The 21,872-nt window shown below is 46.7% G+C and overlaps 1 protein-coding gene across 2 annotated transcripts in view; it reads left to right on the top strand.

Moving 5' to 3' along the window:
• The first annotated feature begins 4,669 nt into the window (after window positions 1-4,669).
• The window catches only part of BICD2 (BICD cargo adaptor 2), a 482,602-nt gene continuing 465,399 nt past the window's right edge, over window positions 4,670-21,872 (top strand). Inside the window, exon 1 of one of the 2 annotated variants that reach the window (XM_069643614.1) lies at window positions 4,670-5,196. In XM_069643614.1, the coding sequence (XP_069499715.1) occupies window positions 4,948-5,196 (249 nt within the window). In that variant the 5' untranslated portion in view covers window positions 4,670-4,947. The remainder of the gene's footprint in view (window positions 5,197-21,872) is intronic. The other variant, XM_069643615.1, reaches the window with a different exon arrangement.

The following is a 21,872-nucleotide window of genomic DNA, read 5'->3' as shown; positions in this document are numbered from 1 at the left end:
CCGTGACCGTTTGTGCTAGAGACTTGCAGTAACTTTCATCTGGAAGCTGAGATCCTAGGCTTTCATAGGACCCCAAAACGATATTGATAGCCCTTGTAGTTCTTCTGTAATAGCGCCCGGCGCATTCGCAAATTTTGCCGCGATTTGCAAATTTCTTCACGTGTAAAAATCTGCTGCTGCTTGCCTTTCAGTTGCCAAAAATTCGTTTAACCTGCTAGTTACACCCAAGATACTTGCTAAAGTGAGCCTGGACTAATATTAACTAGATACCACTCACCCTGAACCTCTAGAGGGAATTAAAAGCATTTTAGCATATTTTTTTTCTTCATTTCCAGCACATTTAAAAGCATTTGGGCCTGTGTTTTAAACTTCTGTAGTCTAAGTTGCTGGGTGAACTGAATCACATTTAATTGCATTTCTGAGAACTGTGTGCTTCCTTCCATTTTCTTGCATTGCATAAAAGGGGGGGGGTGAATTGTCCAAGAAAGTGATTACGTTGTCTTTTGCTGCAATCCTATCAAGTTATTTTCTTTACTGCATTTCATTCCACATTGCATCCATTTGAAACCATAAAAGTATTGTTGCTATCTTATCCATTTCATGTCAACTCCTTAGTGATTATCAAGAAGTGTGCTAGTGCCAGATTCTCCGTTGTTAATCTTGATCATCTCAGATTAAGTGTGATATCCAATTATTAATTTATTATAAAGTGTGATATATATATCTATATTGTTTAAATTATCAAATAAACCTTTTAACTTGCAAAACAGAACTACTTCTTGGCTCAGTGGGGTCAGGAGGATTCCAAGAGAGGGGTGTTATATAGGGGTAGTCATCCAGAACGCATGAACTGGACATAAAGTTATATCAATAAGGGTTTTCATTCAGTATTATAGACTAGGCGTTGACTTAGCTGTAGTGTTGAATTGAATCCTCTTACAGCTCCCAGCTTGATTGAAGGTTTATTGCCCCTTCCCCACTTCACACTTCCTTGTCCTGCGAGTTCCATTGTCAGGGGTTTCAGCCCGGACCAGATTCTGTCCAACCTAGTAATTATCACTGGGGTGTTAGTATCTGCTGAGAGTTTATGGTGGTTCCCTTTCTTTGGGGGAAGCCTTAGCTCTGCCAACTGAAATAACCTGTTTTTGAGAGCTTGCAAAACCCAGCCCAGAGGGTTTAAAACCTTTATTTTCTTAGATTTGGTCCTGAATTAAAACAAGCCTGTGGAATAAAATAGCTAATGTGTGTATTTTCACCAGCAACCAACCCCTTCACATGGCTAGGTAATGGCAGGCTTTTATTCAACAGTTATACTTTTTAAAACTGGCATTTTTCTCCTTTAGTTTGCAAAGCCCATTTTTTTACACATGTGGTGCAAGCTGGCATTTCTTTTTAAATTCAGTTTTCCATCTCCATCAGATTCCCACACTGTTTTGCAGCCAAAGTTATTTTCTTGTATGCCAGAGTTTGGTTTGAAACACAGATGCATTGAAATTGACATGGCTCAGATAGCTGGAGTTCCTTTGAACGACTGATCTTTGATACTTTGTGAAGAAAATGAACGTGTTTCTCTGTGCGGTAAAAAGTGAAGTTCCTTGGTTGATATTTCACAGAGTTGGTTTGGTATGGCTTTGTCAATTAGAAATCATGCTTGGTTTTGCTGAAACACAAAGGGATATACTGGCATGGCAGGGCCTTATTAATAACAGTAGTCTAAGGAAGAGCAGATGAAAATAGCATCAGCGTCATTCTTTTAACGGTGAAAAAGTTTACTTTTTACTGGGGATTTTGTGCTGGCAGCAAAGCAACGCTGCTTTTTCACTTTATTCCATTTGTATATGTCAGAACACACTGGCACGCAGCCTCAGCGTGTCCCCTAGTTCCATCCTGCACAATGTGTGCTTGGAAAAACGGTGTAGTCATCTTTTTGTTGCTGCAAAACACAGTTTTGATGCCATGGAGCTCACAGAAGCCAGCACAGCCATTTTGCTGTTTCTGCTGAAATGCAGCTTTGTGATGTGGGGAAGCACAGCTGAGTTGGGTCAATATATCCCACAACTGGTGATTGCTGCCCTATATTAAATTTGTGTGATTTCATTTGTATTTTAAAATAAATAAATATTGTGTTACCACCCACCGGCCAGGTTCATGGTCCATTGTGGCCCGGGGTATTTGTAAAAGGGGGTGTGAGATGGGTTGGGTTCCAGCTCAGTCTGAATTCTTAGGAAATAAAGTAAAAGTGTTTTAATTGTGCGCTGCATCCTAGGCCAGTGTCAAGAGTCCTGTTGTGGTGTGATGCCCGATTAGAATCCTTAACATAACTTGCGAAGAATATAATAGAACAGGTTGATTGTTAAGCAAATTGTTATAGGTGCATCAAATAGCATTTACTGATCTTTGGTAGATAAAGTTGCTTTCAGGAAATTAAATATGGAAAATGTATATTAAATATAAGGAATTTTGAATGGGATTAATAAAGCTATGAAATCTTCAGAGTTAGGTGTGATTTTTACTATTTTTTGGTAGAAAGTAAGAGGTGAAAGCATTGCAATCCAATGCGGTAATAGAAATAAAAGGCAAAAAAAAGGGCAAATGAGAGGAAAGACTAGGAAAATTATGGGTATGTTGAAAGGCAAGTATGTATAAAAATGGTGGGAGGAATTGATGTAATAATGGACAACAATGATTGTTAAGCAGGATCCCCTACGAGGATAAAAAAAATAATCATGTAAAAATGTTGTTTTTCATATCTTTTAGAGAATACCTCAGTCTGAAGAAGATGAGAAGATTAACAAAATAGTGACCTTGATTTGAATATGAGAAATCACAACATACAGGTAGAACTTGTATATAAATATGGAGTTATATTAATTTATTATGCAGAGATTAGGTGATGGACAATATAAGGACCATATGGCATTGCTCTCTAGAGGATATGAATCAATTTGACAAGAAAGATTCATACATTTTGTTCATATATCCGGATAAAATAATAGGGGAAAGAACTAGGGATGAAAAAGGGTTGCTAAGGGAACTGTACTTTAAATCACATATATTGAATTGGTGTTTATTTTTCTCTCATTTGTAGTTATGTGGTCTATTACAGCACTGAAGAAGCTTGCTGTGGGTAGCAATTTGGACTTCACAGCTACAGATATATATATATATATATATATATATATATATATATATATATATATATATATATATATTGTTGATTCACAAGGGTGAAACTGGGATTTTAACTTTTCGCAACTTTCCCTTTACTGTTTTGAGCTAAGGCGAATATACACTGATAAATACATAGTTCAAACTCTGCGGAAGGCCGTTGGGTGAAACACGTAATTTGGAATTTTTTGTACACATTTTTGGGATGCCATTAAAAAAAATAACGAATCTGGTGGTTATTTATTTATTTATTTTTTATTTATTTATTTATTTACTTGTGTATAATCACAGTGAGTGATTTTTACAAGAAGGCGTCCTTTGAAGCGAGGGCAGATTAAAATGTATAGAGCCTGAGTCAAGGCGTGTCGAACGCAATAGTTATCTCAAAGTTTGTCTATGGCGCGATCATCTGTTGCTTGGTGCCTGAGCACTGAAGTTCAATGGTGGTTAAGAGAGCTCAGAGTGCCGTGTATTGGCCTTTGTGGAGGCACATGAGCGTCATGTGAGTGCGAGCCATTTGGAGGTCTTTTCTTCCTTTTCCAAGTTGATATATTGATATATATGTAGAATAAGCCTTTTCTGCTAAATCACACCTCGAGTTCAGAGATGCATGAGCAATGCATTGCAGATATGCAAAATAGCACAAATGCAAGCAGTTTGCTCCAGGAAATGTCCTTTGTCTTTTAGGGCTGTGCAATCTTATACGTCGAGTTTTCAACTCAAGACAGGCAGCTCTCGGGGATGTAGACAACAGCATGCATGGTTCACCCATATTAGGGGTCAGCAGTGCAGTATAGTCAGCCAACCTTGTGGTTGTAACATTGGGTTGTGTTGGGTAATTACCAGCAAAGTTATGGTGATGTGGCATGTGGGTTAGCTGAAACGGTTTATAGTACTTTCACATTGCAGAATGAATTTTTCAAGACTTTATACACCCACCAATTCAGAAAATAGGACAGCGGTGGTTGCAGTCCATCTGGTGGATTGGCATACCGTGTACTATTGATAGATACGTGGTGATTGTTGGACGCAATTCAAGCATGTTTTCTACGTGGATTGCAGATGGCAATGTTCGAAGAATTTTGAACACTGAACGGGGTAGTCACCGCAGGATGCTCTGGAAGGGGTAAGAATTGCGGCGATTCTCGGGTAAATAGTGCCTATGGAAGCAGTGACATTGAAGGTGTGACACCTGGGCACCCTGGGGGGCAGACAGCAACAGAGCGGGGCTATCTGTCGGCTGGTGGCAGCTCGAGGAGAATTACTAGGCGCTGCCCGCAGGGGTCAGCATGAACAGAGTTAAGTTGCTGTATCCCTGGAACTTGTCAGCTAAGCATTCCTTCCAGAGGAGCAGGGCTGGCTCGCCTCTGAGCCCTGGCCGTGTGCACCATGGGACGTGTAGTCCCGGGTCCGGCGCGCTCAGTGCTAGGCGGCGCTGCAGGGACCTCAGTTCCCAGGGCGCCCCGCGCCGCGGGCTGTCACAGCCTTGGTATGACTCCACTGCGGTCTGCCTTGGCAGACAGTCTGAGCAGTGCGGGCTCCGGGAGATGGCGCGGGGGCGGCAGTGAGGGCTGGATCGAGGGGCACGGGGCTGCAGTCAGAGTCCTGCCGGTTCATGGAGGTTTGCAGCCGGGAGGGGAGGCCGCACTGCTGACTATTCCCGCCCCCAAAGACTCGGGATTATCGGCATCCCCGGCTGCCGGTGGCAGCGGCGCCTCCTCCTCCCCCGGCTCACGGGCTGCCCTCCCCGGGCGGCGCGGCGGCAGCTCCTAGCCCGGCATGTCGGCTACCCTGGCGGCGGTGGAGGAGGAGGAGTACCAGCGGCTGGTGCTGCAGGCGGGCGCCGACTGGCTGCGCACCGAGGTCAAGAGGCTCTTCCAGGAGCTGGGCGAGACGAGCCGGGAGAAGATCCAGGCGGCCGAGTACGGGCTGGCGGTGCTGGACGAGAAGCAGCAGCTCAAGCAGCAGTATGACGAGCTGGAGCTCGAGTACGAGATGGTGCGCCAGGAGATGGAGCAGCTCAAGGAGGTGAGTGAGTCAGGGCGGCCGGGCAGGGCGGCATCTGTCACCCACCGCCAGCCTGGGGACCTGTCACTTCATGCTCTGCAACCCGGCCAGATCTGTCACCGCCGGCGCTTCGCAGCCTGGGGATCTGTCACTGTGTGCTCTGCAACCCGGCCAGATCGGTCATACCGCATGCGGTGCAGCCAGCTGAGAACTTTTGCATGGGCTGCAGCCTAGTAAGAGGTCGCTGTGTGCGCTCTGCGGCACACGGAGGTCTGTCAGTGCACGCACCGCAGCTCGGGGAGATCGGTCGCTGCGCGCGCTGCGCCTCCAGCGGATCTGCCGCGGCATGCACTGGGCTCCCGGGGGTATCTGCCATGGCATGTATGGAGTGTCAAGATGTGTCACTGCATGGCACTTTTTGCACTCGAGCTCAAGTGTTGCAGCTTCGTAGCTGTCAACGAATGCTCTGCAGCATTGGGCGATCCTGTACTGCAGCTCGGAAATGTAGTGGCATGCACCACAGTGGGGTGGGGGGGGAGGGTCGATCATTAGGTGCACTACAGGGCAGAGATATTAGGGATCTTTCATTGCATGCCTGAACTTCTAGAGAATCTGCACTTCCAGAGAAGCGCCGGCTATGGGCACTCTAGTGCACTGCGCCCGAAACAGCCCAGGGGGAGATGCCACCGCATTCACTGCAGCCGACACTGAGTGCCCTACAGCCTAAGGGTATCTGCCAGTGAATGCACTACAGCTCAGAGAGCTAGGTCACACACCATGTACTGTAATGGTGGAACGGTCACTGCATGCACCGAACGTGCTACATCACTGCATGCACTGCAGCCGACACTGAGTGCCCTGCAGCCTAGGGGTATCTGCCAGTGCATGCACTACAGCTCAGAGAGCTAGGTCACACACTGTGTACTGTAATGGGGGAACGGTCACTGCATGCAGCGAACGTGCTACATCACTGCATGCCCTGCAGCCGACACTGAGTGCCCTACAGCCTAAGGGTATCTGCCAGTGAATGCACTACAGCTCAGAGAGCTAGGTCACACACCATGTACTGTAATGGTGGAACGGTCACTGCATGCACCGAACGTGCTACATCACTGCATGCACTGCAGCCGACACTGAGTGCCCTGCAGCCTAGGGGTATCTGCCAGTGCATGCACTACAGCTCAGAGAGCTAGGTCACACGCTATGTACTGTAATGGGGGAACGGTCACGGCATGCAGCGAACGTGCTACATCACTGCATGCCCTGCAGCCGACACCGAGTGCCCTACAGCCTAGGGGTATCTGCCAGTGCATGCACTACAGCTCAGAGAGCTAGGTCACACACTATGCACTGTAATGGGGGAACGGTCACTGCATGCACCGAAAGTGCTACATCACTGCACGCACTGCAGCCGACACTGAGTGCCCTACAGCCTAGGGGTATCTGCCAGTGCATGCACTACAGCTCAGAGAGCTAGGTCACACACTATGTACTGTAATGGGGGAATGGTCACTGCATGCACCGAACGTGCTACATCACTGCACGCACTGCAGCCGACACCGAGTGCCCTGCAGCCTAGGGGTATCTGCCAGTGCATGCACAACAGCTCAGCTTACACAGCACCACATGCAAGCATTGCAACACAGAAGGGCTGTCTCAAAATTCAAACTACACCTAGCGGCACGTTTCAGCTCATGAAAATAGTACAGCTCACGTACGTGCAATTTAGTCTGCTTAGGAACATGTGCAATTTCACGCAGACTGCAGCTCGCGAACAGACTGATTGTGCAAATGCGCATCTGTCACTTTATGCAAAGAGCCGCTTATGGCGGCGATGCTGGGGAGCATGCAGACAGCGCGGGTTAAGGAGGTGAGCCTGGGGATGTTACACGGCGACCGAAGGAGGTGATCACGTGGGCTGATGCTTAGCCATGCAACACGAGGTATTTAGGCTAGGGACCTTTTTCTGCATAGAGACACTGCAGTTGTAGGAGGTGATGGCGTGATTGGTGGAGGGGGGGGGTGTGGACGCTAACCCATACCTGCAGCTGCGGTGTGCCTTCATCACTCCCTGTCCAGCTCACTCCTACAATTGCGTTCCCCTTACACGCAGGACCTGGCACCCCCATTCCCCAACCTTTAAGCACTGCCGTGGTTGTAAGCGCTAGACGGCTTAACCACTCCCGTCTACCTCCTCTTTCGCCTCTAGGCACTGCGGCACTGCACCGTCTCACCATGCTCACATCCCTCCCATCCTTTCCGTGCAGTGCTATGTTTCACCACCGTGAACGAGTCCCGTCGCAGCTTAACAGTCACTTCTGCGCGCACACACATCCCAGTCCATCGAATGCACCGCAGACATATTTCAGACGCCTTGAATGCATATCACGCACTGCACGCAGCGCAGCTTCTGGCTCCCTTGTGAAGACGTAACATCCGTTCTGGACCCCTGTATTCGTGATTATCCCAGGAAACCTGTAAATACACCGCAGCATTTATCGCATGAAATCGTTTCATATATTCTCATACGTAAAAAGTCGTGACACCTTTTGAAAGGGTTAATAAAGCTAGCACAGTTTAGAGCACGTGCACTGCTGGACCAGCACAAACAGGGACAGTCGTGTTGACGTGCTTGTCTTATTTTGTTATTGGCCAAAGTGCAGTTTGTTTCACTGCTGAGCTTTGATCAAGTCTATGCAAGCCTTAGCAATTAAGGGGTTAAAAAAGAACTAACAAATAACATCACGATCCGTTTTATTTCATTTTGATGACTATAAGACACCAAGACAACTAAGACACTTTCTTCAAACAGCGCCTCGATGCCTCGGGGCTGCTAGGCGCTTTACAAATACAAAAATAAATACATATTGTTTCATTTCTTTAGAGTATGACTTTAAATTGACCATGTTATTTCTACGTAGACCTGCACTGCCAATCATACCCCTTTGCCCCCTGATAGAATGTGTCAGTCCACCACTGCATTTGGCAGTGTTGGCAGCAACGGGCCGGCCACGGAGCTGCCCGTGCCCCTCCCTCCTCTAGCCACACCCACCATGCGCTATAGTGAAAGGAAACTGGACCTTTTGGAGCAGTCGGTGATTGTGTTGTCCACCTGATGCCTATGTAATGGCCATTATGGGTGCCATAGACTACTGGTCTTCAAACTGTGGGGCTGCTGAATGATGTCCGAGGCGGAGGGGGTGAGGGGATATGCAAAGCACTTCAAATAGGGTGTATGGTGACTGATTTTAATAGAAAATATAAGCTGATGTGTGATGGGGGCGCTGTAACAATATTTTGTCTGGGGGGGCTCACCAGCAATGTTTTTACTGGGGGGTGGATCCGCATGTAAACATGGAATAATACCACTGTTATAGCCATTCCAGGTTGGAGCATGTCTCCTGGACTTCACATCCTTTCTCGCCCCTCCCCCCACTGTCTTTGTTTTCAGTAATGCGCCTCTGGTGGACAGCAGAACTGAACATAGTGTTCGGGTGGCACTTGGGTGTCAATCACCTACACGGGGTTTTTAGGCTCACGCCATGCTATATTATGGAACTTGTAGTCCTGCATGTATGTGTAGTTGGATGCAACCTGACGTACTAAAAACGCAAGGACTAGAATGCAATGTTAGAGCTCTGTTTCCGACTGTGGGTGAAGTAGTCATGTCAAGAGTGAAAAGTGGGCAGTGGTCTGTCCACATTACTAACATTCCATTAAAAAATGTAATTATTGAGCAGTTAGTTTGCAGGTAGAGTATTGCTGTCTGGCAGGAGAGAAAACATTTATCTCAAGGTGTGTGTGTGTGTAGATTTGCATAGTTCTTTTGCAACCTGTGTGCATATTTTACATTCTAGCGGGGGCATCTCTGCCTTTCATCCTTCAACCGTTGATAAAATGAGTACCTGCAGCGAAGCTACAGAGTACAGATTGGAAACCCATATTTCTCACAGAACAGGACTTTTCCCATAATGTACCCTTCTCCGTCTGTGACACCATGCGCCCCCCCCCCACCCCCCGCGGCAATATAAGTATTTAGGAAAGCACTCATTGCTATTCTCTAAAATGTTTAAAAAATCATATATTAAAGTATGTGCCAAAGGGCCCAGCGTTCCCTGCACATCTTCACATAAGCATTTCAAAAGAGTCTTGTCAGAAAGTGTTTTAAAATTAGGCCCGTTTTGTTCCATACTTATTTATGTTGGCATTTATGTATGCGCCATTACACAGGGCTGTGCGAAGGCAATGCACCGTTCTGATGCAAACACAGTTCTGCCCCCACTCCTGACAAAAGTGGCGTGGCGTCTCAGTATCGCCTTCTCGCAGCACACCCGGGCTTACTCTACTGGCTTACTGGAGACGCTTCACGCTTATCCCAGTGCTCTTATCCGGCGTGACCATGCAATTCACGGAGAGTCGCGCAGTTTCCTTGACACTTCGGACTGCGCCACCAGCTCAGCCCCAATGACATGGCGACGGGTAGGCGTGCGTAACCCTTGCATTCTGAAAAGGGGCTACGCAGACAACGCGCCTGCGGCCCACTCTGCCCTTCTGAAGAGGACCTCTGGCCTGGTTCGCGTTGCAGTCAGCCAGGAAGGGGCGGGGCGTCAGTCTATGGGAGGGGGTAATGTCCTCAGTTGCTGCAGGTTCGTGTCCTATTCATCTGATTCTCTGAGCATAATCACCCGCTCTTGATGAAACGGATGTTGCTTTGTATCCCCACCCCTGCGTGAACTCCCACGTGTCCCTATAAACCAGCAGACGTGCGGCCTGTAAATTGTTTATTTACTGCAAACATGACCTGTGCCACACTTAAAATGTGGAGGGCAGCAGCGTATGTGCTGCACTAATCCCTTTCTACATTTCAAGAACTCTCAAAGTAAATACACATACATTTGGAGTCGCTAAAATCAGGCCTCTCCGTGTTTTTGGAACACTCTGAACAAGAGAGATGGAGTGCAGACCTTCAGTTTCACTTTCAAACGCTAATCGTATTTTAGAGCAGGGGTGTGCAACCTTTGGCTCTCCAGATGTTTCAGACTACCATTCCCCTGAAATCTGGCTATTGACATCACTGGTTATGAGTGATGGGATTTGTAGTCCAAACCATCTGGAGCCAAAGGTTGCAGGCCCCTGTTTTAGAGAATGGATACCTGCGAAGTAGAACGTTTTCCAGATGTGTGTTGTCTTGATCCGTTCTTGCATGCACTTAATATTTTTGAAGTGTTTTGAATGATTGTGGTATCTGGTTTACCCTGTGTCCCCGCTGGTGCGTTTATGTGTGTGTGCGTGTGTATCTGGGCGAAGTGAAGTCAGAGTGTGGGTGGTATGCCATGATGGAGTGTAGACCCGGAGGGTTCCACCCAGGGTCATTGGAGATCCGTTACCTGGGAGGGGGGCAGAAGGGGATCATCAGTGGGTCCATGTCAATAGTTACTCCTACCTGAACTGTTAAACTGAATAAAGGAACTTGCATGGGACTTAACTGAGTCTCCTGGGACTTCGTGGCTGTAGACACGACACGCATATTTTAGAAAACGTTGAAGCAAAGGACTTAAACCGAGTTGTATAGTAATGGCGTAACAGCCCCGCCTATTTTGAAACTTCGCTCGCAGTTGGCAGATGTCCATTTCATATCAGGCTTAGATCTTTTATGTCGGGAGCTATCAGGCTTGGATCTTTTATCTCGGGAGCGTGCCTGTCGCCCTCGGAGCTTCCCACACACCCCGCGTCGCCTGTTGTCTTTTAGGCAGGCTCCACGCAGTGTTTTTAGAGCGGGATACGGTTTTGCTGCTATGGTGGATCGCGTTGCAATGTACCGGCGATTGGCTCGAGGGGAGGGAGAGATCCAGTGAGTGTGAGTTGAGAGCAGTGCCTCGGGTAATGTGCAGCATAAGCTATTAGACCCCATTCATGTACACGTTCCCCTCAAAGGTCTGTATCCCCGAGGCTCTCCTGGACCATTTACAAAAGTGCTGCTGGAAGAAAAATGCCCATGGACTGGCTGCGGGTACCACACATGCCAGGGGGGCACTTGACAGCTTTGTGGAAGGGCAGTCGCGGGATGGGTGTTTCACGTGGATCTACATTATGTCCCGACCCCCTAAAATCTGATCTGAAAATGATAATGAAAAAGTGATGCAATTTAAAAAATAGAAGACATTGGACCTCATTATGAGTTTGGCGGTAGCCGTGTCTGTTTTATAGGCACCACTACCGCCAAACTCGCTACCGGCACCGCCACCCGTGATTGGGCAATAACCAGCCCATTACGAGTGGACTGGGCCAGTAATTGTCCATTCGCAGGTGGCGGTATCACCGGGCTCCCGATCCCCGGCAGAATGGGGGTGGGGAGCATGGTTGCACCGGCTCCATTGATAACGGTTCTGGCGCAATTACGAGTTCTGCTCGTGGGTGCTGCACAGCCCGCCAGGTCAGACCTGGCGGGCTGTCAGGCACCCACAAGCAGAACCCGTAATTCAGCAGTACGGTATGAATGGTGCAGGTGCCTTACTGGCACCATTCATACCGCATCCGCCAACATTATAATGAGGCCCATTATCAAGTGAAAATTTTGGCACGTTATGCAGAGACATAGTCACACAACTAAGCAGGCACCAGTGTTTTGTGCATAAGACACAGAATCAGCTATTGTATTCGACGACCATGATGAGACTGTCAGCTTGGCCATCGCCATCTTTAGGGCCCGACTCATGGAATTTTTTGCACGGTTCAAAGTGACTTTGCACTGCTGAAAAGTGACTTTACACTGCCGACACAAACCCTGATTCATGGAACTGTGCAAGGTGTATTTTTGCAGTGCAAAGTCCGTGCAAAGTCATTTTGTACTACAAAAATGACTGTGCACTGACTTTGCACGGTAAAAATACTCTTTGCACAGTTCTATGAATCAGGGTTTGTGTCGGCAGTGCAAAGTCACTTAGAACCGTGCTAAAAGTTCCATGAATCTGGCCCTTAGGTCCCGATTCATGGAAATTTGCACAGAAATTCTGCAAGGGCCACGCGGCGAAAAGGACACTGAGCGAGCCTGCATCCAGAATAACAAATGTGCGCCTGCATATTCATGGATTTGTTTGAGCAAAGTAACCCTTAATGCATGTCGTGCCTGGAACGCCTCTGATACGTCCCCACGAAAAGCAAAAACACCCACCTTTGTGTGCTCTCCGGGCACAAGTAGATGCACACTTAAAACAGTGCGTGGGGTCCCCCGCATGGGGGCCTGCATCTTGAGGACCCTGCACAGGGTCCCCCATAACTGTTACCGGCACCCCGACAACATGCATATGATGTATCGTAACTCGGGTTAAACTCTGTAAAATTGCATGCAAACCCCCATAAATCATTCCTGCACGACACTACACTGTGTACGCGCACCCTTAAGTCTGACATGCAAACCCACCTCCGCGCTGCGATTCGTATGCGCAAGTGTACTTAACGATTGTCTTCGGGTGGCGGAGAGATGGAGGGATTTGCATGGGCATTTCACAGGCGAGATGTTGCGCGGTCACATCCATGAATACGCGTTATCATGCGCATTTGTGGGCGTGCTATGGACTGCCTGCGACCCGTGCCTCTTAACGCCCACTTTTTCCCTTGTTCTTCCTCATTTTCTGTGCTGGCCTCGCCTAGGCTCTGCGTGGTGTCTCTCGCAAGTCACTCGACCGCTCGCAGAGACCAGCTGAGCCTGCACGAAGTCCCGACAAGTTGCGAAAAAAGTGATGCACAGTCGATTCCATGAATCAACGAACGGGATTTCCCATGCAGAATGGCGTGCAAATCACTGAATTTCCACACAAATAATTCCATGAATGGGACCCTTTATCTCAGGGTGCCTTGTTTTAACTAACTGTAAAAATTGGTATGACATAGAAACTTCGAGCTAAACTAAAATGTTAGTTATTTGAAAGCTCACGTATACAAAACAAGAATTGGCATCAAAACACTAGTAGGATTTCTGAATGTGCATGCACAGTGCCCAGTTAAAATGTCAAATCCATAATGTCGAATGATAAAAATGTGGAAAGAAATTGGCCGAAATCTTTTTTTTCTCGAATATGTCATTTTTTAATGTACATGTTTTTTTTGCTTTCGTGCATTTAAAAAAAAGAGTTTAAAAAAAGGAGTGGTTGTGGGGGTGCCTCCCCCCCCATTCCGAACAGAAAATTAAAAAAAAGACATTTAAAAAAAACATTTCGGCCATTTTTTTCCACATTTTGACTTTCGACATTATGTTATTCGAAATTATCACTATAAACCTGCATGCACAAAGGTTCCGGTCTCTCACCAGGCTGCAATATTGGGGCTGCTGAAATCACAAACCTTAACACAGTACTGACAAATGATACATTTCCCATGCCCCCTCACTCTCTAGGACGCTTTTGTTTAGGGATATGCAAAATGTGCATCCCACTTAAAGTACTGGTAACACTTAAAAAAGGCTGCTAGGTTTTAAGATTACATTTGCTAACAAAAACTAAATTAAAAAAAGGAACATTGTCACATTTATACTATTTGCATATGCACCCCTCCAAATAATGCCTTTTATACAATCAGAAGCCACACATAAAAATATAGGTGCCATACCGTTTTGGAAAGCTACTGTCTATTTAGGTCAATTTGGGGACACTGCTCCCCCCGGATACCCTGCCTGTAATGAATGAAGTTAGCCATACCTTAACCCAATTTCCCCACTAGACCAAACTCTTAACCCAGGCTCAATTTGTCCCCCCTGCTGTTCTGGGGTTAGGGAGCACAATGGGCTAACCATCCTGGGTGCCGACAACTGGCTCTTTTGGGCTGAAATGGCAGGGTTAAGGCCCCACCACTGGCCGCTTTTTGCCTCTAAAGTTCAGCTTGTTGACTCAACTGTCTCTGCTTGTCCTTTGCGCAGAGCACACTGATGTGGATCACGACCACAAGTCCCTCTCCACTGCTTCTTACACTGGAGAGGGACCTGGAAGAAGAAGGCCCAGAAGCATAAGCTGGGAGGTGGAAATGAAGGGAGGAAGGGCCTCCTTTCATCATGAAAGGAAACGGGGACAGCCAAAAGTCACGTTTCCTTTGCACCAAGGTGTGCAAGGAGGCGAACAACCTGAAACAAAGGACAACCCCAGGCTACCGGCGCCCATTCCTGGGGGAAGGGGCTGGAGCAGGTAACACCTTTACAAGGGGGGGTCCCAGTCCCTCACAACAAAAGACCAAAGGACAGCCACCAACTGGACGGGTTGGGGCCACAGGTCATCCATTGTGCGAAAACGAGTTTCTTTCTGCCCTCAGCCATTCTAGGCCTATATCAGGAGAAGCCGAAGCAAGCCCTCCACAATTTTGCGCCTCATTGTTGCTAGCACTGCACCAAGGCAAGGCACACAACGTGCTGAGAAAAACCTACCCATCCCTCCCAAAAAGGGGCACGGAATATATGTCAATACCTGGTCAAAATGTCTAAGGAAATATCTAGAAATTGACAGTATGGCACAGCTCAACGCTGTGCAAATCAAGTCATGAGCTTTAGTAAGAGTGGCAGGGATCAGCCTCGAGTTGGCCCTACGATGGAGCACGGTCCCCGCTCACCTGATCCCATGTTCCCCAAAAAGCTTTTACCATTTTCTTGTTTATTATCTTGTTATTTTTATGAGTATTCTGTTGTGTAATAAAGCTTACGGCCTAACATTTCCACCTTACCTGGTTATGGGTCCCTCATTTTATGTGCATGCTAAATGGATAAGCGGAGTGCGGTGGGGGGTGGACGGTTTGGTCACAGATCACTCCTGCATGCTTGCAGCACTTCCCCGCACTACGCCACTTCCAGGCTTAGTTAACTAATGAGGGGTCCCTTGGGGGCTGCCATTGCCTGTCACTGTCGTACTCACTGTGAAGGCATCTGTCCCTGCCTCATATAGACATCATGGCAACATGCAATAGGCACCTCAGTGTGGACTGATGGGCGCAAATGTGCGCCAGCTCCAGGCACGTCACAGCAATTGGCTCTGTAATGTGAACTATTGGGGAATGCACATGCATAGGGTGTACCTCTGGAGGGGCGGCTAAGCAAGTATGCAGGTCACCAGGCTTCCCGCATACACACATTTCCTTACTCGCTCAGATACATTATCATCCGCCAATGAAGAGTGCACAAAAAATAACAATAGTAAAATTGGGCTTTTTGGTTGAACGCAGCTTTTGGTATCTTAAAATTTAGAGCACAACGTGGCTGCTTTTCGGCCACACTATGTAGTTTGTGTTCATGGCAGCAACTTTGCATATATGTGCGAAAGTATCAAGTAACGTGACAGCACAGTGTTTGAGTTTGATTTCGTGCACAGCGTTGTGACTTGCCTTTCCCCGCACCCAGCCCCGTGTGCATGGAATGCTAGGAGTGACTGACATGGAGTGTTGTCTGAGAGAATGTTTTCTGCTGAATGGTTCTGAGAGTGCCATTTGGAAGATGGGTTGACGGAGAGAATGCTGGTGGATGTTGTCCCCAAGTTACTTACCGGATGTAACATGTACCTGCGACTGGAAAGACGTTCCCTGTTTCCACACTAGTGTCAGTGTCATCTCTGGCCAAGACTTTGTTATTACACACAGCAGTGTAGTGGATCAGAAGTTTTATTATTTGTTTCCCTGTTCAGAAAGTGAATATTAGGGGCACATCTGTACAGGGTGGCACTGGCATGGCGGTACTGTGAGAAACCTGAGAGCATTCTCACAGATAGTCCCTTGGTACCCTTTGTTTAGGTGGCCAGGGGAGGGCCATCGCTCTTGGATCCCGACTCTCGGTGCGGACGAGCGAAAGGAGGATCGCCTGAGCAGGGGGTCATTGGGGACTAGAGGAGAGCGCCTGAAGGCGAAATGTGGTATTCCCCCTATCTTGCCCCAATCCACCCTACCTTCCCTCAGCGTTTATGGGATGTTGTCATACAAGTCCCATCAGGCCCCAGCTTGTTGCCTTAAAAAAGAGAATGCTAAAACAGCCCAGGAAATTACACCATTACGTAGCTCTGAACAGCAACCCAGTCCACCCTTCTTCACAAATTGAAGAACATTTAACACCTCCACCTCTATCCGCTCGAAAGAGCTACAAAATCCAGAGTTCTTATTTTTCAAGACATTCCTTATTTTCTGACATGTCCGAACACCCTTTGTCCGTAACCCTTAGGAAAAACTACAACTCCCATAATCCCCTTTTTCCATTGAGTTGCCAAAAATACATGTCTACCCTCATTTTCTCTCTGAAACTCCTTTAGGTTATTCTTTTTCTCTCAACCTGCTCCCCCGCCCCCAAATTCCGAAAATGATGAGGAAGAGCTTGCCTAGAGGAATGAACATTATCAAGGAAAAGCCTACTGAGACACATATGACAGACTACCATCCATTAACAACAGACTGTCCCATTAATGAGGCCAGGCAAAGTCAGGCAGACCCAAACCAGACCAAACACCTGCAGCCACTTAAGAACTCCCAGGTGTATAAAAGGAGGCTGCAGAGAGAAGGAAGGCAGTTGCTCTGGGGAGAGTTGGAGGGAGGCTGCAAGGCCGAGTCCAGCAGAGGATCCATACCACACTCCCTAGCAAAGAAGGAGCAAGGTTGGGCACAGAATGGAGCAGTTTTCCTGAAGCTGAAGGGGAACAGGCTAGGAATACTGGATGGCCATGAAATTGCTTGACAAGTCAAACCAGCAAAATAAGCACAGGCAAAACTTCCCTGTTCATTGCAACATGCCAATTTCCCTAAACTGCTACCTAACATGGAACCCGGTGCCCTTGTCAGAAGTGCCCAGAGAAAGCCGGCTCTCCTCGCGGGTGAACGACGGAGTAGGGGAGGAGCAGAGGAGACGGCAATGATCGCAGAATCTTGGAAAAGCAGTCGCTGAGACAAGCGTCCAAACACAGCCGGCGAGTTGATGTATGAACAAAAGTCTGGTCTGTGTTTTCAACTGCCTAAGGTTTTAAGTAGTGGATGAACCAGATAAAACAAGATAAACTGAAAGTCGCAAGTGGCTATATGAAGTTTGAGCGACGTAGAACTGTCATTTCTTTGAAAGGGGAAACCAGCAACAGAGGGAAACCGGCACCACATGGGTGCTAAAAAAAAAGACTGTGGTCGAGCCCCATATGATAGAAACTACAAGTACCAGAAGGCCACAGGAGGGTTAGCAAAATAGGTAAAAGTGGTCATACAGAGGGTGTAGCAAAATCCCAGTACAATCGAAAGACTGTGATCTACAAGCGCAGTGAGGGAAAGGGAAGTGAATCCCCCAGTAAAAGTGAACATTAAGAAACCACTGGAATTGAATCCTGTTAAAGCGAGAAGGGTCAGCCCAGAAGAGGGGGACTCAGGGGTGAAACCATCACCCCATCTGAACTTTGGATTGCAAGGATCAGTCCAGGAAAGGGAGACCCAGGGGTGAAACCATCACCCTATCTGAACTATGGATTACAATTGAGAAGGGTCAGCCCAAAAGAGGTGGACCGGCGGGGGTGGAGAGGCCGTCACCCTAGCAGAAATTGTGAAATACAATACGAAAAGGGTCAGTCCAGAAGAGGGGGACGCAGGGGTAAAACCATCACCCACATTGATCTTTGGAAACAAACTTTCATTTATTAAAGGAACTTTTGTTTTGGGTTATCTGAACACAGCACACAAAGGCAAGAGACTTTCTAAGGAAACAAGACTTGGCCATCAACGGTTCTGAGAACTGTCATTGGAACTATTGTCTCGTGCTCGAGAAGCCAGAGCCTGTACTCCACCAACTCCACCTTACACTTACCCTGTTCTCAAACGTGGGGAGGGTAGACCCAGGCTACTGCCTCCTGATTTTTCATTTAAGAACGCTTATTTCTGTTCTCGAGAACTGCCCCTCACCCCTTTTTGTATTAAGTGTGAGGTTTGGCAATAGGTTTCTTAGTATAGGACCTTTTGATTTGACACAACACCCCTAGGACTGCCTTATTTTTCATTTGCTGGCCAACGCGTGCTCCCATCTTAGATTTAGATTTAGAATCAGTGTTTTTCCACCCTGCTTACAAAATTCAATGTTCAATAAATACCCTAGAACTGTGACCACGTGTGTCTGTCTTGCTTGTTGTCACCATGAATTTCTCACAGTACATTGCTGTTAAGATTCTCATGTCCATTAAAGGTACACCCCCAAACCATGCTAAGCATTTGTCCTAGGTCTCATATCACAGATGCAGCAAGAATCCTGTATTGTGAAAGAGCCTTGCTGGTACAAGACAGAATCCCTTTTTGTTCCAGTGCAGTCTTTCTCAGTTTTGCTTAACATGATTGCTGGTGTTCCCATAGGCCATACGAATCAGTAAACCAAATCACGTTGGTGGAGTTGACAACACGAGCCATTTAGTATCCTGCATCCAAATACACAGCTCATTCGTTTTCTGTTGATGGATTGATGTGTCAGCACCCCCCGGCCAGAGAAAGCAGGTGTCTCCCGAAGCATCCCGAATATCCGATTGTGGGCAAAAGATCCTGTGTCTGAGTCATGTTTGTTGATCCAACATGGACCTTTTGAGTCAAGCCGTGCCCTCACCTTTTTGCCTGTCGCCCTTTAAATTGCGGAACAAGTAATGCCCATCACTTCATAACTGTGCCATTCTAGGTTTATGAATGCGTGATTTAGTAGGACTGCTGCTACTTTCTAATGGGCTTGAGAAGTGATATATGTTAAGGCAGCTGTTGTAGGAACATTCATGGTGGGCTCTGCAAGCATTCTAAGAAATTAGTGATTGCATGGAAGTTGCAAGCTACTAGCCAGCCCTACAAATTCACTCGCCACCTCAATTCTATACATTCACATGGCATACCATTTCTTACTCGTCAAGAGTCAAATATCACTAGCCAATGGCCAGTGGCGGGTGCACATTTTGCACCCTAATTTTGCAGATTACTTTATTTACCCATGAACAATGAATGATATTTCCCTTCTAAAGACCTGTTTGTAGACAATTTTGGGACAGTTGGTGCCCATTTTATTTGCACAATGATTTGTTCTTGTTCTGATGTTTCCTGACATACATGTTTGCCCCTTTGTGACTCTTTAAACGCCAGATGATAGTTACTATAACTAGGGCTTGGCGATATGGACCAAAAGTCATATCTCAATATTTTTTGGGCATGAATGGCGATATACGATAAATATCTTGCTGTTTATAATGGGTTACATGCTCAATTGTAAGCCGCCAACTGCATGTGAGATGTCACAAACACCTTTATTTATTAGACATTGATCAAAATAAAGTGCAAATACAGGGTCCCTCTTCCTGTTGGAGAATACATACAGCTGTCTTAATATGAAAATGTAAATAAAAAATGGTAGTATATTTAATAATGTATATATCTCAATGTTAACGATGTTGTCTCCTACTATATCAATTTTGAAAATATATCAATATATCTACAAAACGTTAAATATCGCCCATCCCAAACTTTAACCTAATTTGTGCTAATGAAATGCTGAGCATACCCTTTATGAGTTCAGACCTGTGACCTGTAGCTTTACACAGAGTTAATGTCACACAGTGTCTTTGGCAGAAGCTTGGCGAGTCAAAAGTATCTTCTGGCACCCGTTGGTGTCAAGCTAAGCAGGTGCTTCTCAGCTAAAAATAGGAGCTGAATATCTCCCTGAAATTTCAACCCTTGATGCAGGGTTCGAAATTGAGGGGAGCTGGGAGCTGTTTAGCCCGGAAGTACCTGATTAGCTCAACAACAGCTACCAGGAGCTACTTTTGGCTCCCCAAGTGAACTGATGCTGAACAAACACACCTATATGAATTTAACTCTGTGTGTTTGGGACAATCTATAAATATGCATTAGGACAAATCTATATGACATATAAAGCATAAGGGGTCATAATAAATAACAAACAAAATGTAGTTTGCATTTTATGTGGAAGTCAGATTTGCGACACGCTATGTACTAGCTCCTAGTTCCCCAGTGACAACTCCTGCTCACTGGTAAATGCAGGATACCCAGGAGCTGCTGTTAGCTCCTCTTTATCCAGTCTTAATTTGGATCCCTACAGAAGCGTGTGCTTAACTCGACGATCTAGCTTGTCGGCCATGGAAAAGTCTTACCAACAGATCTTAAATAATGGTTCTAGACTGAACATTTTAATATTTGTATGCAGCAATAATCCTTCAACTCCCATGATTTGTTTATACTTTCGAGGGATCGAAATAAGGTCTTGATGATCTGACGCTAAACGCAGCTCCTGGATTATCTGACATAACTCAGTAAGCAGGAGCTACCTCTAATGAACAAGGAGCTAGTACGTAGCATGCCTGTCAGGATTCCGGCCCTCGAGCCTGGAGTTGGACAACCCTGCTCTATGTAGTGCTTCTTACAATGCTGAACAGCACGAATGTTGATAAACATTATCCATAGAGAAAAAATGAGCTTTAACAGCTTTTTCCTGGGCTCGAACATGTTATCTACAGTATGAGCACAGACCTCCCGGGCAAGCACCTAACATAGTGAGCTACCTGTTGTGCAGGTGAATTTGAGTTGATTTCTATTAATGACTGTAGGAGGAAGATGCTTACAAACATCTTACCGCCCCTTAAGTTGTGCTAATGTGTGTTTTTAATTGTTTTGTCTCTTTTGAGGCAGCTCTTGGTTTGAGAGGGAAGGAGATCACATGCAGGAAGGCAGCCCTAAACCATTAAGGGCGCGCCCTTGAGTCTTTGATGCTGCTGGATTTCTAGGCGAATGCCCGACCTGTTGAATGACCAGTCCGCCTCTGGTGGTAAAATTGCCTTGATTTCCAGGCCCGTTATCCAGCCAGAGAGGGAGCTGGGTGTCATCCACGTACACAGGAAGCACTTGTGGTACTGCTGAATAGATATTTTAGATTTTGAATAGCAATGGTGTTAACAGAGAAGCCTGTAGACGCAGCCTGTTTATTCTCTTTATGCTGCATTGGCTCATGTCAACCTATTTTCTGTTGTCCAGGAAGATAGGAACGCAATTCAGAGCATTGCCGGCAAACCTGTAAATTCCTTCAAACTCATTGTACTCCTCAGTGCTTAGATTGGCTTGTACCATTGATGGAGGCAGCATCCGGCGCAACTTTTTATTAAGCGTCGGGAGGGGGGGGATGAGGGGGAGGTGGGCTGGTGGCCTTTGCATGTGCTGGTGTCCGGCCTCATTGCTTTAGAGATGTTCTCACTCTCTGTTCCCAACTTAGATCTGTAATCAAGAGGCAGATTGGCCACCAACCCTCCTTGCGCTCTCACTTCAGCTTATGCGATTGTGATGTGGGAGCCGCACTGAGTCTCTACCCCTAACTCTTCCAGTAAAATCAGGATCCTGCAGCAGGATTGCGGCTGTCTTCCTCACCGGTATCCTTCCTGCCGCCACGATCAACAGCTGCCACCGCCCTTAGCTACCCTTCCAACCAGTATCAATTGGTGCCAGTTTATTTCCCACCAGAGCTTAGCCAACGCCTTCAATTTTAGAGTAGGCAAGGAGACTGGCAGACGGCTAGGCCAGGCCGTATGCGGCGTGATATTTTGTCTTTTTCTAGCTAATAACCACAGGTGTGGGATTCTGAAAATTCGCATGTAAATAATCCACGTGTGTACCACCGAATACGTGTTAATTTCTAACCCTGACGTCTTCGACGCACTCCAACACAAAATGTGAAGAGACACCTTTTA

The sequence above is a fragment of the Ambystoma mexicanum genome, chromosome 2p, assembly GCF_040938575.1.
Source record: "Ambystoma mexicanum isolate Mex_15411 chromosome 2p, UKY_AmexF1_1, whole genome shotgun sequence".
Taxonomy (NCBI): domain Eukaryota; kingdom Metazoa; phylum Chordata; class Amphibia; order Caudata; family Ambystomatidae; genus Ambystoma; species Ambystoma mexicanum.
The sequence above is the reverse complement of the archived record's forward strand: the minus strand, read 5'-3'. Positions and strand labels throughout refer to the sequence as shown.